This window comes from Vollenhovia emeryi, unplaced genomic scaffold (genome assembly GCF_000949405.1).
Source record: "Vollenhovia emeryi isolate VEMERY1.0 unplaced genomic scaffold, V.emery_V1.0 DF939130.1, whole genome shotgun sequence".
NCBI lineage: Eukaryota > Metazoa > Arthropoda > Insecta > Hymenoptera > Formicidae > Vollenhovia > Vollenhovia emeryi.
Window position 1 is genome coordinate 182,407 of NW_011967236.1, and position 17,656 is coordinate 200,062.

The window sequence follows — 17,656 nt, forward strand, 5'->3', positions numbered from 1 at the left end:
ACATTAACGTTATAGGATATTAAAATGATCCCGTAACACGCGGGATCCACGTAGTTAAGTCCGAATTCTTTTTCCATTGATAAAACTCGGAGCCAAGTATCGAGCCGACAAGTACAGAAATGGCTTGTCGCTATAAATAAACAAAATCGGGAACGAGTAGCTTTCGAATAACCGCTTCGTGCGTTTTATATAAGTCTATATACAGAATATACAATTATTGATATGTATACATGTATGTATACAATTATGGGATATTATCGCACTCGCGGGTTGTAAACAAAGTTCGGCATCTCTGAGGATTTCCCAAATCGAATTATTAAATATTATTCTGTGAATATATATGTAGATATATAATTAAATGGTCTGTGAGAATTTTTAGAGGAGAGTCCCCTATTATGAGATAGGCTCCTAACATTGAGATAGCGGGGTTTCTGCTAAATTAATAAGCGTCATCTGTTGCTTTCACCACGCATTTATTGCCTTTGGAGTGAAATCTGTTCAGTGGAAAATTCGTTGTTAGATCGTACGTGTAATCGTTGCGATAAAAGACTTGCGAAAATTGGCTGTTGAAAATCCGCTGTCTCATTAGGAGCCTATCTCATAATAGGGGGCTTTCCTCTATATTAAATATTTTATGGAATAATTATGTATTAAATATTTTACGGTAAAATAACTATGATAAGCTGGTTACAGGTTTGGCGTATTTATTTAAATTTAATATATGTAAAATATTTATTTTGTTATCGCGATATTTGTATTTATTTGTTTAATCTATTTTACTAGGTACATTGGTTTTGAAATTTTTGAAAGGTAACTGTTCCCTTTGTTTATTTTTACGCAGAAAAACTTTATCGAAAACTAGATAGATTGAAGAGATCTCTGTGGAATCCTTGGCAGAACCATGAACTAGCTTCTTTCGAATGGAGAAAAGATCTCTTAACGTATTGTCACGAAAGAGCTTGCTCCAAATCGCATCTCGATCGTTTCGCATGTGATTTCATGGAAGAAATTTGTTAGTGTTGCAATAATTTTCTCGTTGAAAGGTAAATTAAATGATCCCTCTTGATCACTTAAAAAATATGCTTTCAAAACATTTTCTACGCTGCGTGTAAATTATTTCTAACATAATTAAATTCTATTTAAAGCATAGCGGCTCGATTAATTGTTTAAACAATTGATATCTTTTCATGATAAAATAGTGCACTGTGATTATAGCTTTTGTTACTTTGCCCTATAAAAACTTATATGTATTTCCAGAAAGTTAAAATTAAAACAATACGGTGTCATGCTTTAGTGAATCCAAGTGATGTAAAGAAGTCATATAATTAAATTTGCCAAATAGTGTTGTAGTAAAGTCTTGTGAAAATCGAAAACGATTAATTTATGCTTGATTAATTACCGTGTATCACGGCGCAAATGGTCGGGAGATGCGAGTCATAACCGTAGCTTCAAAAAATTCACGGCCCAATTTAGTCTTCACTTACGAAAGGAAATGAATTACTGTAGTGAAGCATAGTGTTTTTTCACACAGAATTGCATAGCGCATTGAACATCATCACGATTAAATAACAAGGTGTCGCTATGTGTATGTGATAATGACGATGATGATGATGAAAAAAGAAGAAAAGGGAGATAATAATAATAATGTGACGTGATTTGGTAGTATACTCGATTGATCGAAACATCAAATATATCGAGGATGCGCAAATTTCTAAATCGATAATAAATCGAAATCCCGCATTGAGAGAAAATAAACATAAGAAACTACAAAAAAAGACGATGGACGCTACCTATTCGCATGCTATGTATTCCGTCTGATTTCTTACGCAAATATATATTCTTTCATACGTTCCTTTTTGAAGAAACGAATAACGACGGCGAGAAAATCTAGATTCGGAAATCGACGGCGAGCGAGAATTCTTTGATTCTTCGCGCGAACTCGCGATAAATATCGAGCACATACTTATTGTTAAAAACAGCAATATCTGATAAAGAATGCAAATAAATATCTTGGACTTCTTTAGATATAAGTAAATTGAAATTAAGAAAAGGAAGAGGTGTCACGATATATTTACTTTGCGTTTATTCGCGATTTAAATTATTTGCGATCCTAATTATTAATTGAATTTAAGCGTAGAATTTTGGCGTTTTGATTGCCGACAGTTTACTCCACTTTTATCACCCGCGATAGAACCGATAAATGTTCAGGGAATCCTCGCTTGTCCCCGTTGAAGATCGCCGCGAGACAGAAAGAAGATAATTTTGGAGCTTTTCTCTGTCTCTTTTACGCGCGCGCATATGGTATACACCACACTCCATCCAGATCCACGTCCAAAAGCCAATCAACCGTAGTGAAGCAACATATATGTAACGATAATAACGATAATGATAATGATACTAAATAATAATACACAAGACGCTAAGTACGTGAAAGGAATAAAACCGGAGTGAACAATTTGACGAAGAATCTGACGGATAAGATATGAGGGATTCGGGCTGATAGGATTCATTACGAAAGAAAATGAGATTATATTGCCTTGACGCCGTTCGTCGCACGATCCTGAATGTGATTTCGACATAACGATTTTGAATATAAGGATTATCGCTGATTTGATCGTAGGGAAGAGATAGACAAGTTTCATCCAGTGCATCTAAAGATTTAGCCGTTGTGGAAGCTTCAAATCGATTAGTGAGTCCCAGATTTTATATTACGATACAATATAAAATAATTTAATTGGTTTCAATTTGATTTAAATTGCTTCAGTACATTTTATCATTTAGTTACAACAACAATTATATTTGTATTATGTATTTTGTGGAGAAAGAGAGACGCATCGTCGAAGTCCCTCCCTCTTTTGCGATTAAAATTTTTCTCCCATATGTACGAGCATCCCCGAATGGAAAATATTAATTTTTCTCAACAAAGTTATTTGGAAAGTATAGAAAAATCTGAAAACCACAGGGACACATTACATCTGCACGGATCGTACAGTAACGCTTCCCGCTGAAAGTCCATTGCATGAAAGGTTGGCCTAATTTTTCATTCAGAGAATAATTTTTTACTTAACATGTAGGAATGCGATGGATTACTCAAACATTTTATTGTGCGAGAGTGTGATCTTTTTTGTACCTTTGCCTTTCGGCTTTCGATGTCGCGATTATAATGCAAAATTAAGTATTCTTATTCAACGTTGAATAAATTGTTAGCGAAATACTGAATTGAAGAAAAAAATAAAAATAAAAAGAGCACGATACACTTAGAATAAGTCGCGCGATTCGTGAAACTCGAGATAATTCCCGAGATTCTCCCACTACGATGCGTAGATGTATGAACGAAATGTCGACGATTTTTCCCTTTCGAAATTGTACAAGAGACATCTAAAGGACGTCCGAGGTATTTCCAAAGAAAGATAGAAAACAATTGGGACAAATTTCAGATACTGCCACGACGTTCTTCAGATGTCGGTTTTTTTTTGTTTAGTTTTTCAACTTCCCGAAAAGAGTTATCATTGTCACCAATTGTTATAGACACGGATGCTTCACGGTATCATTCGAGTGATGATGAAAGGGCTGGCTGCGACCGCAAATTCGTTTGCCGATCCCAATACTCTTTTGCGCCCTTTGCCGCGAACACCCACTTGGCATTCAGCTTGGCATTTGGGTTAAATGTTGTGTCGTTAGCTCACGCTGATCTGTTAAATAAGAAGTTTTAATCAATTCAGAGACAGAAAGTCCTTTTATCACTACAAATTCCTTCTACTAAATATCAATAAATTTATTATCACAAAAGTATTGAAAATAAATGTTTTTATTATACTCTATATATATTTTATTTTGTTCCAGTTAACTTCATCTCGTTCAACTCCATGTTATTTAGAAAGACTTTCTCTTTCTCGTAGACCGATTTGTAGAGCTATCATGATCTTAAGATCCGACAACCATATTTAATTTGGAATGTCTTTTCAATTCAAATAAGGCGAATGTTTCCCCTTGTGTTCCTTCCTTTCATTTTACAGTAAAGATCCGAACGACTCGACAGAGGTGAAGCTACGAGAGTGAAATTGTATATTTACGGCTTGTTTCCTTTTTTCAAACGTGTGACGAAGTATCTCGCAAGCTTACACTGCCCACCTGAGAATAGAAACTGACCTGTTTTGTGATTTTCAGAACGTCACGTGGCATCAGTTAGATTACGTTTCAATCTGCGAGGAATGAACATTACCCATTCGTTCAAATCGACCGAGAGCGAAAGCACATGTTACATTCGTCGCATTTTCTTCGTTAACATTGTCATTAATATTGATCGATTCGATATTTGTAAGTACCTTTTAAAATATCAAACTGCGAGATACCGTTTTTAAATTTGCAAACGATACTAATTCTATGTCCGGAAATTATATGGTTATATTCCAAAAATGCAAAAGCGATGTGTTATTTTTTACATAGTTGCACATACAAGATATATGATTTATTACAGGCGATTAAATTCGAAAGACGAGAGATTTCACACAATTTCGTCCCCTATCTGTCAAGGTTGTTTATCGCAAAGGAGATTCTGGCCAAGAATCTGAAGACGTTCTTTGATCTTAAACTTTTGTACAATTGCCACTCTATACCATTCTTTTGTTCTTATGCTCCTTTTCCATTTCCTTAGTTATTCATCCCAAGAAATTGCATTTTATCCCAAGACATTGTATCTATACTATCCGATTGCATTCATTTATTATGACACTTGCAGATTATTATGGCTATATAAAATATACTTGCTGATTAATAATAAGAAGATAGCAAAGAAAGACCAAAGGCATCATTATACGAAACTTGCAACCACAACGATTTTAACATTGGAGGAATCTGTTCTAATACACAAACAGGAGAAAAAGAAGTAAGACGACCTGTATTACACTTATTCAATTTGTACTTTATTTACTAAACACAATCTTTGTCTAGTTTAATTCGTGCACTGTTAATTAATCTGTTTTCTTCAACCAATAATGCTATGCAAAATTAATAGCTTATCAGTATTGAGAGTCCTGAAAACAGATCAACGTCTCTGAGATTGAGATACAAGATTTTTCTGATTACATGATGCAAACTTTTATATCTCAAAAGATATGTCATCATCGTTATCATCTTCGCTATAGTAATCGTCACCATTTTCGAAGTATTCATTCACATAATCAGTCCCATCATCCATCTCGTCTGCTTCATCATCGTCCTTTACAGCTTCCGCCTCTTTTTCCTCATCGTTCTCCTCTTCGTTCCCTTCCTCTTTATCGTCCTCTTCCGCAGGTTGCTGTACGCTTTCTTTCTTCTCTAATTCTGTCAGCTTCTTCACAACATCCATGTCCTTTTTCGTTTTGCTCTCGGCTACACTCTGCTGACGCAATTTCCACTTTGGCCACAGCTCCCTCGGCATTTTATCCCAATCGTAGTCGACCCTACGCTTGAATTTGTTGGATTCTGTTTCTTCAACATCTTCGCAAAATCGTTCAATATCTTTATTTAATACATCAGGTTTCACGAAGGTCGGTGCCTCTCGCATATACTCCCTGAAATCCCTTTGCACCTCTACGAGATAACTCATCTCAGTAGTCAGCGGTTTAAATACAGGCATGCGCTCCATTGGAGGATAAAGTGGAGATGGTTGCAGAACTGGCGTTGACAGCGTCTCTCCTTTAGCGATACCCAATTGTTCCATGGAAAAGGACATGGTAGGCTTTCCTCTACCGCGTCCCGCCATACTTTCTTCTTCTATCGGTTTGTCATCTGCTGTAATATTGATTAAAGAAAAGTGTTAACAACATATTCAAAGATACTAGAATAGGACTGTGTAACATTTCTAAAAAGAGTTGTACAACAAAATGCACAAATCCAGATCACTCTATGCAACGACCAAATGGCTTTACAAACTCGTGCTTTGGTTCAAAAGTACAATATTCTTCAGAAATAATAAAAAGTTGTATATAAAATTACACTAGCCACGCTGGCATAAAGATTTAACATATAATTATTACACGACATAATTGTGTCATCGAACTGATATAAAGATAGCGACAACAGTATCCAAGATCGCTAACTGAGCACAGAGTTCGAGAACTGTATCTACTTTATCTTTAGGCTTGTTTTCTGTTCCTACACTAGTGAACTAGTGCAATAAATTGGAGTAAGACAAGCCTATTTTTTCTCATTCTAGCTTACTGCACTAGTTCACCAGTGCAAGAACAGAAAACTAACCCTTTGTTTATGGCCGGCATAGTCCTAGGTCTGGTTATAATATTGTTAGTTGAGCCAACGGTCTACGAATACCGGGTCCAAGAGACCACGGTCGTTCGTGTCTTATAACTTCCATTATTCTTCCTGACACAATCCTAACCTGTTTACCTTAAACTCTTTGAGCCGCCAGCTCCTTTTTGCCGCTCTTTTTCTCGAGCTCTTCTTGTTTAGCACGAAAGAGCTCTTGATTGTAAATCACTTTGATCACAAGCGAGCACGAGGGACACGTAACCTCGACTTCGCCGGCGGCCAGGTCGGCGAGAGATATTTGGAATTCGTCACCACACGGACAGGGGTAACAATAAACCTCCTCGTCCTCGTCGTACTCGAAATCTTCGATTTCCACTTCGTCGTAATAGACTGAATCTGGCATAGCTACTTAATCATTCACCGCAATTAACATCCAGTTGATCGAAATCAAAAGTCCTGCCACCACGTGGTTCACGAAAACATGCATGCAAGTATTATTATTATTATTGCGGTTAATGGCCGCTGACTCCAGAGGGCGCCAACGCGGCCAACAGTGACGTAGAGGCATGGTGGAAGGAAAACGCGCCAACATGCTCCAGTTTGTCCCAACGGCCAATTGATATTGGCTGAACTACAGGTCCGTTCTTCCGGGCGACGTCGCGGTCTCTCACATAATGCAGCGTGCGTGAAAAACGGAACGCACCTTAAGCGCAACAAGTGCCAAGCAGCACGAATTCTGGTATGCATATATAGAGCCCCGATGATCTCTGACCCAATAACATCGAACCAATGTCGAACTGAACTTCACAAGGGCAAAAAGTTGCTTGTTGACCATCCAAGTAAATCTCGCATGTAAAATATCAATTTAAGTACATTTGCTTTTGAAATTGAGTAGCTCGGTGAAACATTACGTCGTTATAGAATCGCATATAATTCAACGATATTCTGAGATGCACTGACAATACCGAAAATTCATAGCATATGCAACCTGTAGACCCGCGGTATTTGTCAGCATATTTTGAAATGCCTCTATATACACTAGGTGCTTTTCTGCAGGTGTACCGAGTCAGAAATAGCTCGCTTGTATTTTGAATAAAATGACGACTTCAGTGACAACGCCGTCAAACGCAAAGAGGTTTGTTAACTTAGGGAGGGAGGGGGGGGGGGATAATGCAGATAAGATACTTTCTATGAGGCTTATCGATCTCACCTGTTGCAGGATCGCGCAGATCAGAAATATACGGCAAGGTAGCGTGATAGACATAGACGCCGAAATGTTCCTCAAGATATCCAATTACGAGGACACGGTGAAACAACTGGACATATATTATGGGATCGTAAAGAGGCAATTGCTGCGCTACCAGAGCTGCATAACCGGCCTGTTCCCGCAGGTCTCGAGCGATCGGAAGGTCGGCAGCGTGCGCGAAAGTATATACTGCGCCGCAGCCGTGTGGAGTCTGTACCAGGCGTACAGGCGCATAGACGACGATCGTGGAAAGTCGTACGAGCTGGGGCAGTCCGCGATAAAGTGCATGCGGGGCATCCTGGAGTGTTGGATAAAACAGTCCTCCAGAATAGAGCTCTTCAAGAAGAACCAATGCGACCGCTATGCGTTGCACTGCAAGTTCCATTTGGACACGGGCGATGAGATTTACAAGGACACTGCGTATCATCATTTGCAGGTAGGCATTCAGTAATAATTGTTAGACATTTTGTAAGTAATAAAGGATACAAGAGCCGAGACAGGACGTTGATGTTTGATATCTCGCATTAGAATCCTATCTTATAATACAGGACTTACCTTATAGTCTTCATCAGTTATTGTAGCAATTAATATTTGTTGCGTCCATTGTAGATCGACGTCGTATCTCTTTACCTGATATTCTTGGTGCAAATGATCTCCTCCGGTCTACAAATTATATATATACAAGACGAAGTGGCGTTTGTGCAAAACCTGGTGTACTATGTCGAGAGGGCATACCGCACGCCGGATTACGGTATGTGGGAACGCGGGAATCGATACAACGACGGAACGCCCGAGATTCACGCCAGCTCCATTGGGATTGCGAAAAGCGCCCTGGAGGCGATTAACGGCTGCAACTTGTTCGGCGAGAAAGGCGCATCTTGGTCTGTGATATACGTCGATATTGACGCTCACAATCGCAACCGTAGTATATTTGAGACGATGCTTCCGAGAGAATCCTGCTCGAAAGTAAGCAATTTCAGTTGTGCAAAACGCTCAGACTAATCGTTACAAAGGTACGTGATTTATAGAGCGTGGACGCGGCCCTGCTGCCAACGATCTCCTTCCCTGCCTTTGCGACGCACGAAGAAGTGCTGTACGACGAAACGAAAGCGAGCATAGTCCGCAGACTGAAAGGCAATTATGGTTTCAAACGATTCGGAAGGGACGGTTATAAAACGGTACTGGAGGACAAACAGCGACGATATTACAAATCCGGGGAGATCAAGGTACTGAAACGCGCGGCATTCGTCGCGGTCAACTTTTTCGAGAAATTGACTTTTAAATTCTAATAGAGCAACTGACATTTTGCCTCAACAGGATTTCGACAATATCGAGTGTGAATGGCCATTGTTTTATATCTTCATGATAATAGATGGTGTATTCAAAAGTTTGACGGAGCAGGTGGAAGAGTATCAAAATTTATTGAAAGCAAGAATGTACAAGGATTCGAATGGAGGTGTTTGACCAATAACGTTTCGTTTTTAACTTTATCCGAGCGATACCTGTAACGCAGACAGTATCTTGCAAATTATCTTCGTTAATCGTATAACTGAGACATAAGTAAGATTTATTCCGCGTGATGTAGATCCGGTGATTCCTATGTGCTATTACGTGCCTGTGGAAAATTTGGAAGCCGAGAGGAATGAGCCGTGCAGCGCTTATCGGCTACCTAGCGACGAAGGGAGAGGCGCTAAGTCTGTGGATCAAGAAGCTACGCCGATATATCTCTGGAATCAAGCTATGTTTGTAATTGCACAGCTACTTACCGCTGGCCTTCTGCACATCAACGAATTAGATCCGATTCGTCGATACCTTCCATCGTATAATCGTCCGAGGCGAGCAGGAAGATATTCCGCTTTCCAGGTAAAAGAGAAAAAGGGATATATATATATCTCAAGTATATAAGTTCTATATTTTTAATCTATACATGTGTTAATCTATCACTTTGATTGACTTGAGTCGTAACATTCCAAAAATAAACAGTTATCTATTTAATACACCTTCCTTCTGGAATTAAGTAACCCATTATGTAACTTTTTAAAACAAATTGTGTATACCAGCTCGCAATGATTTTGAAAGATATTTAATTGCTTTATGGTAATTAATTTTCATAACTTAGGTGCAAAAGTTAATAATTTTTTGTTATTCTACACAGGCAAAGCCCACTATTGTAAGTAATTTAATTAAAGTATATGCCTGCTGTAGTATGATAGTACAGTATAATGTAACATGCATTAGTTTTTCTGTCTTTTAACGTATTATGAGTGAAGTAATACGTTATTATAATTCAGCATGTGATGAGATGTAGAGAAAAGATCAAGATTAACTCGGAAACGTATTTAACACGTGTTTCCTGTTTGCAGTTTGTTATTTGCCTCATATTTTCAAGCTTATCACGAACTTATACAGAGTCACATACACGCTAGTTAAAATAATAAAATAAATGAAATGAAATTAATTACTGCTTTTATCATACGACTCGAGAAATATTCTTATGCCGTGATTTATGAGCACTGCCATACTTTTGTATATCAGGGCACTCACTCACACCGACCTGGTAGTACAAATAGTGCTGATCGCAGAGTCTATGCTTTTTTTATTATCATGTGACTCGAGAAATATTCTTACGCCGTGATTTATGAGCACTGCTGTACGTTTGTATATCAGGGCACTCACACCGACCTGGTAGTACAAATAGTGCTGATCGCAGAATCTATGCGATTGCAAGCCATGATGGCGACGTATGGTATTCAGACGCAAACGCCGCACGAAGTTGAGCCTGTTCAGATTCTGTCGTCTACCCAGCTAGTGAAGGTTTACCAAAAATTAGGAGTGAACAAAAAGCTGGATCTCCAGGGACGACCCGCACGGCCAATAGGCTCTTTAGGTACAAGCAAGGTATGGATTTATATTTCTTTCTTTGAAGAAGTAAAACTAAAAAGCACGTGCTTGTCATCATTCAATGATATATTTATCGTATGATATGTGAAATAACATTGACAGACGAATTCTTTTGCATGTACAGATATACAGAGTCTGTGGTATGACAGTGCTTTGCTACCCTTTGATCTTCGAAGTGTCTGAGTTTTATTTATATAGGGATATGGCTCTACTGATCGACGATATCAAAACGGAACTACAATTCGTAGGCAAGTATTGGCGCCTTTCTGGTCGACCCACCGTATGTCTTTTGATACGGGAGGAACACATGCGGTAAGTTTGTACATTTATCAATTGGCCACGAAAATGAGCTTATCTTGGGAAAAATTTGTTTAGAGATCCGCAATTTAAAAAGATGTTAGACCTATTTGCGATGTTGAAGAAAGGCTACTGTGACAAGACGAAAGTACGCATTGGCCGACTGCAAAATCTGATCTCGTCTTCTTGCATCGGTAATATTTCATATAAGATTTCATTAAGATTTCTGCACAAAGTGAGTAGTTCGTGAAAAAAACTGGCTCGGTTTTAATGTTAGTAAGTTTCCTATCCAAGTCTAGAGTGATCTTTTAAATGACAATTTACATGCTTTGACATTTTTTGAATAATAATAAAATATAATAATTGTATAATTTATAATATTTAACTTCTGACTAATAAGAAAAGTGAAAGTCGATGTCTGTTGAGTCACTTTTTTTAGACAAAGTGAGAAACAATTTCTTTCAAACAGACGTTTATCCTTTAAACATACGATTGAGCAAATTGTAAAAAGAAATATGTGTCATTTTGATTTTGAATATAACATGTTCATAATAAAATTCATGTTAATTATACACAGAACATTTGGACTTTGTAAATACAATGGAAACAAACTTGGACTTGACACAGTTTAAACAATTGCAGCATGATTATATTGGCTATCAGAGTCTCACGGACGTCCCGAAGGCCATTGCTTATTCCGAAAGCGTAAAGGATTATTCTGTACGAAATCATGTTAAAGGCACTACATAAAAATCCCTGATCAAATGAAAGCATCCATAACTAACAACCGGTATTCTGTTTTTTAGTATATGTTAAATGAATCTCATGGCAATATATTAAACGAACTTCGCAATAACATCGGCTTGTATGCCAAGTGCCAGTTGTACGGCATTCTGATAAAACGAGAAGGGATTAGTTACGAAATCAATGGAGTGACAGGTATTTGATCTCTTTCTTCCCCTCTTACTCAGCTTCATCTTTTATTGTTATCTTCTGCATTTAATCGGGTATTTTTATCATTTTTCAGTTCGTGATCATTTGAGATCATTATATCAACAAGCTGGATCCTTAAGGTACTGGATGGCTGTACGCTATTGCAGTAGTCTGTTGAATCATACAGTAGACAGCATTAGTCCTTTCATCACGGGTGTACTAGTCAAAGGAAAACAGGTATTAAATACATGTAAACTCTATGGGTTGTTGCCGGTTGTTCTCTAATAAGTTAACTAATAGTTAAATCATATGTATGTCTTTGTTTTTCCTTCAAGTTAAAGTCAAAACTAAGAGAGACATAATTTAACTATTAGCTTACCAAGAGGTTGGAAAAACTGGCTCTACATTCAATGTTTTAACTCTTGCAGTATATTATTAATGATGTTAGATCGCGGTAGGAGTGATTGGGCAGAAAGAAACGGTATTCGACAAACCCATGACGCCGGCGGAAATACAATCGGTGATGTATTCCACTATACAGCCGCACAATACAGTGCAGGCTGTGCTCCAACAAGAAATTCTATTGTATTGCGGTCGACTTATTGGTACTAATCCAGAGATGTTCAAAGGGATATTAAAAATACGCATCGGGTACAGAACAACTGCATTCAATAACATTTTTAATCGTTGCTGTGCGAAAACACTTAACTGTTATTCAAATGTTTAGATGGGTCTTGGAGGCGATGAAACTTTACCTGCAAATGTTTGTGAAAGATGCCAAGCCGATTGAAAATTACAGCCCTTATGAAGTCCGACAGTTTCTTATTAAAGTGTTGACGGTAAAGGAGTGGGCTCATGAGGAAAAGTATGTCATTTTATAATTAATAAAATTACCCATCATATTTAACTTTTTAATGTTCATTGATTATATTGTCTGTTGCCAACAGCCTGACGGTGCTCGGTCGCCGAAAAATTGAAGGTTGCTTGTGTAGAGTGCCAGCACACTTCTATAATCAAGTGTGGGAAGTCTTGATGCGTTGTCCTAGTGGTATCGTAGTGAACGGGCAGGAACTTCCTCAGCAAACCACATTGTCCAGCATGACTCGTTCTGAGCTCACATTTGCCCTCCTCGTAGAATCTTTATTGCATCGCATACAGCTACCAGAATATCGTCAAATTATAATCGAAGTAAGTGATCAATTTTTCTTATACCTACTTTTATTTCTTACATTTATTATTGTATATATACGGCAAAAATGTACAGCAAATTAAAACATTATTTGGGAATAATTTAAAAAAATTCGTAAAAATTGCAAAATAATTAATACACTCTTATATTGAAAAGTGTAAAGCAAAAGATATGCAGTGAAATTTAAGATTAAGAGATGAAATATAAAGCAATATATAGAAAAAATAAAAGTAGAGTGTGTGTGCGTGTGTGTGAGAGAAAGAGAAAAAAAGAATACGAGGATCTAGTTTTGCAATTTTTATTTTATATAATAAATATGTTATTCCAATTGTATTACAGCTTTTGAGTATCATGTCGACTATTCTGCTTCGAAATCCAGAATTAAGTTTTCAGAAACAATTAGATCTCAATCAGCTTGTGGAAGATAGTTTTATCATGTACTGCAAGGTAATACACGCATACATATAAGTGTTAATCTATTGTTTCAAAAACTTCTATATTGCTATGTCTTCACAGGATCACAATTTATCTAATATCGATGACAAATCGTCGTTCTTCTCCGCACATTATTCGATGACTACGGGATATCTTGCTAGGGCCATAGTTAATAATGTTCTTACAGGCGGCTGCGTGACAACTATTGTGGATCCCAGTGATGTCATTGAATCGCCTCGAGAAATGTGTAAAATTACATAATGATATGAGTCAATTATTGAAATTAAATTTGAGACTATTATTTAATGTTAGCATGGAAGTATTGTATATAGATGCAATATACATTTCGTTATGTATTATACGTTCATATAAAGCGATGATACAATAATCCGGCGAAGATTTACTACTAAAATTTTTACTCTCCCAGGTAATAATAATATGTTTTAATATTTTTACATTTATGTATAGTTTCTAGATAAAAATCGCAGTACTATATGTATAATTGTATAAAGTTCATGTAATCGGACATAAAAGTCATCTTTTAGCGAAATTTGTATCCATGGCTCGTCCGGAACGTTGTATGTTGTTAATGTTAGATTTAATTCTAGATGCGATAGTACCCACTTCTGTCGCGACGACCAATTGTTTTCTACAACAAACGTCCAGTTTCAATTTTAATTTATTTCATGAGAAAAGTATATTACAAAAATTTATATTTGAACGTAAGATACGTCTAATGTACCTGATAAAATCCTTATCGTACGATGTAGTTTGCTCTTCCTTCTTCTGTTGCTCGCGGTATATTTTTACGTTTCTCTCTCTTTCTTTATCACGCCATACTGCGTTTGCCATCATCTCTTTTCGCCGTTGTTCCTTTTCCTTCTCAGTAAGACTCGATCTTGCTTTTGATCTGTATTTTTCTTCTTTTCTATCCTTGAATTTAAAATAATCGGTATTAGAAGTAGATTTAACGACTGGTAGTCTGTTGCTATTAGATAACTAAAATCGAATATTTTAATTTAAAACTTTGCATCATTAAAATTTGAGAGTTTTCTCATACTCACTGTATCATTTTGTTTCTCCACTGAATATCTCTTTTCATCACCGTATTTATTTCTTGAACCATCTCTTTGTCTATTACTGTCATACCGTCGTCGTTTACTGTTTGTGTCATATTCATCTCTATACTTTTTGCCTCTCTCATAATTCGGATTTCTGTCTTCACTCAATTTTCTTCTTCTAACTTCTTTCTTACTGTCGTCTATTTTTGTGTCATTTCTCGAATATTTTCTATCATATTTCTTTTTATTATCCTCCCTTTCACATTTAGTGATGCTCTTGTTACTGTTACTATTATCGCTGTCATTGTCACTGTCACTTGTACTTTCTCTTCGCTTTTTTTGTCGTTTGTACCATTTTTCTTTGATAGAAGTATCGTCATTGCTGCTGTCCGTTTCGCTGTCAGAATCACGATGCCTTTTGGACTTCTTCGCTTGTTTGTGACTTATTTTTTTCATTGATTTCAGCAAGTCCTTTTCACTAATATTGTCTTTTAATTGTTTATATTTAGTAGCTAACAAAATATCCAATCTAGCCTCATCCTCGCTACTATCCTTCTGCTTCAACTTCTTTTTTTTCTTTTGACTTTTACTCTTGTTCGATTGTTTCTCCAGCTAAATTATTTACATAAATTACAAAAGTTGTTATAAATAACAAAAGTGTTAATAAATATTCAACATAAAAAGTAAATACATATATTAGCATCCACTTACCAACTCCTTAAGTTGTTTTAATTTAACAGGATTCTTCAAAAGCTGATTCTTAGTTTCCATTTCTTTCTTCTTTATAGCATACAGAGGATCCTCTTGTATTTTTCTAGCCAGATCCACTTGTTCGTTGCCAGAGAAAAATCGCAGTGAAGGTGGGATGCATTCTGATATTATACAAAAGATATATATCTATTATTTACTTACACATGTTACAATATACATATATACATTAAGCTAAATATACAGCAAAAGAGAAATTACAAAATTGAACTTTAGTATAAAAATGTCACAATTACAATTGCTTTTAAATAATAACTAATCAAAACCCAGTAATATGACATAGAACTTGCGCACTCAGTTACGCACACACCCATGCATTTTGTTGGATGAAACAAAATTTAATTCTTGTTTTATACTATCGGATTACATGTTTGGTCAACAAAATGATTTGATCAAATTACTCCACAAACTTCGTTTCAATCAACAAAATGGGTCTCGGTGTGCACGCACGAGTGCGTGCTCGGGCATTAAACATATACATTTACCGTATTCAACGTGATTCTTTGGCATCCTATTCAGCTCGATATCTTTTTCTGCCTGTTGCATTTGCTCAAAAGCCTTATCAACTGGCCTTCCTAATAAGTACTCCTCTCTATTGATTACTTGATTCGGCCCCTTGTACATCCAGTCCAATTTCTTATCATCCTTTTTCTCTATCACACCTTGTTCGATGGCGTACTTTTTTATGTCCTCCATGTCCTTCTCCATTTCAATCTCCTTCTTCAATTCGGCTATCCGTTTAGTCTCCTGGACATTTTGCTGCTCCGCCTTCCTTACCTTCTCCATATTCTTCATAGTAGACGGATGCCATGATTTCTTCAAATTCTGTAAAGTTATGTGGGTGTGTTTTATGTAAAAATAGAGCAAATAACACATTTGACTTGGTATCATTCTAATCTCAGTAGATTATGACAAACTTACCAAATCTCCGCCTCCCATCTTGTCGTGTTGCACAGTAATAAGCAAATACTCGAAAAAACTTTCACAATAATTGTCAATTGATAATATTCAAATATATACAGCTGCAATTAAGAAAAATATTCAGCTTTTTGATGTGATAAACAACACATATAAATCATTCACAGCATTTTCATATTCTCATTTGTTGCATCCTGTTATTTGGTTCTTTATTCTACTTTCTCTTACTGTCTTTTTGGTTGATAAAAACAGAAACATCAAGTTTTTGTTCTCTTTTCCTTTCACGAAAACGCCGTTCAACCGTCAGGTTATGTAGCGTTTTATGTTCTTTTTACACTATTTTCCCTGTACCTACGCTCGGCTGATTTCAGCGCCTTACGCCCATTTTCATTTTTGGAACTATTTCGCTACACCCATGCTCAAGCACTGCCGATAAAGTCTCCACTTGGTGCGTGTCCGTTCTACGCCCATTTTTCAAGCGGGTAATGCAGTGCCCAATTTTGGTTGTGTTCCGTGCTGCATGCATAAAATGTCGGTAATACGAGAGTGTTATAGATTTTTCGAAACGAGAATAATCATTGATAATAAACTAAAAATGGATGTCAAATCGCATCGTTAATTTCTACAGTGATTTGTCGCGACGAATATCGCATAATTTGAAGTATTATACACATAATTGCACAGTTTCTTGTTGATAATCCCCTCCTCGGGTACTACCTTGTCGTGGTGGAGGGGCTTAAGTACCCTGAAGGGTTACTCTCTAAAAATCACTCAGTGGATTATTACTGAAAACAATGAATATTCACTGATTTACAGTAATGATGCACTGATTAATTTTTAGAGAGTACAGACCCTAAAGACGGGACAACCAAAGGTACCCATCGCGTTCGGGAGTGCCGTATAGTATTCGTTAATTAATAAAGATATTAATAAAGACATTTCAAAGCTTTGTAATCGGGAGTGTAGAATCGCACGAACGATCTTAGTGTTTTCGCGAGTGTGCCAGAGGACAGTCTGAGAGGAGGAGGAGGCTTTGGAGAGGCTTCAGGCGCCGGCGGAGCAACTTTACGGTAAATATTATTTTTCCTGTTTTGTAAAATTAATGTTTTCCGGTTTATTGTTGAGTCATTTTATTTCTCCATAATTTTAAAATAATTAAAAAATTAAGATAAAGATCTTTTGCGGTAAATCTTTCACGATATTTAAATCTAACTAAATAAAAAGTCAGATACGCGTTAAAATTATATTTTGCAAAATTATTTTGTTAAATATTGTTTTTTAATATAAATTTTATATTTGTGTTACAGATAGACAACAACTCCGCTGCTGTGCGTCAGGTCGGTGAGTGCGAATTTTGTTTATTAAAGGAAACGAATCTGCACCTCGTAAATCGTAGATTGTAGATAGTAGAACGTAGATTGTAGATCGTAGTTAAATATATCTTGTAGATTCGTTTCCTTAAAATGGACAGGTCATGATAAAATAATTACTACATTTAATATTTTATTAAATTTATTCAACATATCGGAAATGAGTGGTAGAGCTTTTTAGAATTTACGGGAAATATGACTTTGGATTAGTTTATGAAACTTTTCCATTGTCCATTTAAGATTGAAAACCTTGTTGGAGAACGAGTTAATCCCTGGTTTTCTTTGTCACGAA

At 36.7% G+C, this 17,656-nt stretch overlaps 3 protein-coding genes across 6 annotated transcripts; 1 reads left to right on the forward strand and 2 right to left on the reverse strand.

Moving 5' to 3' along the window:
* Positions 1 to 4,900: 4,900 nt before the first annotated feature.
* On the reverse strand, positions 4,901 to 6,465 carry LOC105568243 (DNA-directed RNA polymerase III subunit RPC7-like). The gene is made up of 2 exons (XM_012023738.1): positions 6,385 to 6,465; positions 4,901 to 5,772 (listed from the first exon to the last, which is right to left on the reverse strand). Exon 2 carries the CDS (start codon positions 5,741 to 5,743, stop codon positions 5,099 to 5,101), a length of 645 nt encoding a protein of 214 aa, XP_011879128.1. The 5' UTR covers positions 5,744 to 5,772; positions 6,385 to 6,465; the 3' UTR covers positions 4,901 to 5,098.
* Positions 6,466 to 6,809: 344 nt separating this feature from the next.
* On the forward strand, positions 6,810 to 13,635 carry LOC105568244 (probable phosphorylase b kinase regulatory subunit beta). Of its 3 annotated transcripts, none has more exons than XM_012023740.1 (19): positions 6,810 to 6,985; positions 7,303 to 7,381; positions 7,466 to 7,928; positions 8,102 to 8,458; positions 8,521 to 8,718; positions 8,810 to 8,948; positions 9,078 to 9,355; positions 9,648 to 9,662; positions 10,160 to 10,390; positions 10,518 to 10,705; positions 10,769 to 10,884; positions 11,268 to 11,410; positions 11,497 to 11,629; positions 11,718 to 11,860; positions 12,072 to 12,274; positions 12,351 to 12,488; positions 12,571 to 12,811; positions 13,152 to 13,259; positions 13,329 to 13,635. In XM_012023740.1, exons 2-19 carry the CDS (start codon positions 7,344 to 7,346, stop codon positions 13,506 to 13,508), a joined length of 3,312 nt encoding a protein of 1,103 aa, XP_011879130.1. In that variant the 5' UTR covers positions 6,810 to 6,985; positions 7,303 to 7,343; the 3' UTR covers positions 13,509 to 13,635. The 3 variants fall into 3 exon arrangements, with proteins under 3 accessions (XP_011879130.1, XP_011879129.1, XP_011879131.1); XM_012023739.1 differs by lacking the exon at positions 6,810 to 6,985 and adding an exon at positions 6,995 to 7,098; XM_012023741.1 differs by lacking the exons at positions 6,810 to 6,985; positions 9,648 to 9,662 and adding an exon at positions 6,995 to 7,098.
* Positions 13,636 to 13,659: 24 nt separating this feature from the next.
* On the reverse strand, positions 13,660 to 16,340 carry LOC105568246 (pre-mRNA-splicing factor CWC25 homolog). 2 transcript variants are annotated; one of them, XM_012023743.1, is made up of 7 exons: positions 16,223 to 16,340; positions 15,998 to 16,098; positions 15,562 to 15,901; positions 15,020 to 15,180; positions 14,312 to 14,920; positions 13,990 to 14,180; positions 13,660 to 13,896 (listed from the first exon to the last, which is right to left on the reverse strand). In XM_012023743.1, the coding sequence occupies exons 2-7, from the start codon at positions 16,013 to 16,015 to the stop codon at positions 13,782 to 13,784; spliced, it is 1,434 nt and encodes a 477-aa protein (XP_011879133.1). In that variant the 5' UTR covers positions 16,016 to 16,098; positions 16,223 to 16,340; the 3' UTR covers positions 13,660 to 13,781. The 2 variants fall into 2 exon arrangements, with proteins under 2 accessions (XP_011879133.1, XP_011879132.1); XM_012023742.1 differs by having other exon boundaries at positions 15,998 to 16,340.
* Between the last annotated feature and the right edge of the window lie 1,316 nt (positions 16,341 to 17,656).

What these genes read in the sequence shown, in the direction of transcription:
- LOC105568244 (XM_012023740.1), top strand. Translation starts at nt 7,344, where the DNA reads ATGACGACTTCAGTGACAACGCCGTCAAACGCAAAGAG. An exon ending in ACAAATCCGGGGAGATCAAG is followed by an intron (nt 8,719 to 8,809) that starts GTACTGAAACGC and finishes TTGCCTCAACAG; the next exon opens with GATTTCGACAATATCGAGTG. An exon ending in GATCTCGTCTTCTTGCATCG is followed by an intron (nt 10,885 to 11,267) that starts GTAATATTTCAT and finishes AATTATACACAG; the next exon opens with AACATTTGGACTTTGTAAAT.
- LOC105568243 (XM_012023738.1), bottom strand. Translation starts at nt 5,743, where the DNA reads ATGGCGGGACGCGGTAGAGGAAAGCCTACCATGTCCTTTTCCATGGAA.
- LOC105568246 (XM_012023743.1), bottom strand. An exon ending in TGGAGAAACAAAATGATACA is followed by an intron (nt 14,181 to 14,311) that starts GTGAGTATGAGA and finishes TTTAAATTCAAG; the next exon opens with GATAGAAAAGAAGAAAAATA. An exon ending in TACGATAAGGATTTTATCAG is followed by an intron (nt 13,897 to 13,989) that starts GTACATTAGACG and finishes CGTTTGTTGTAG; the next exon opens with AAAACAATTGGTCGTCGCGA.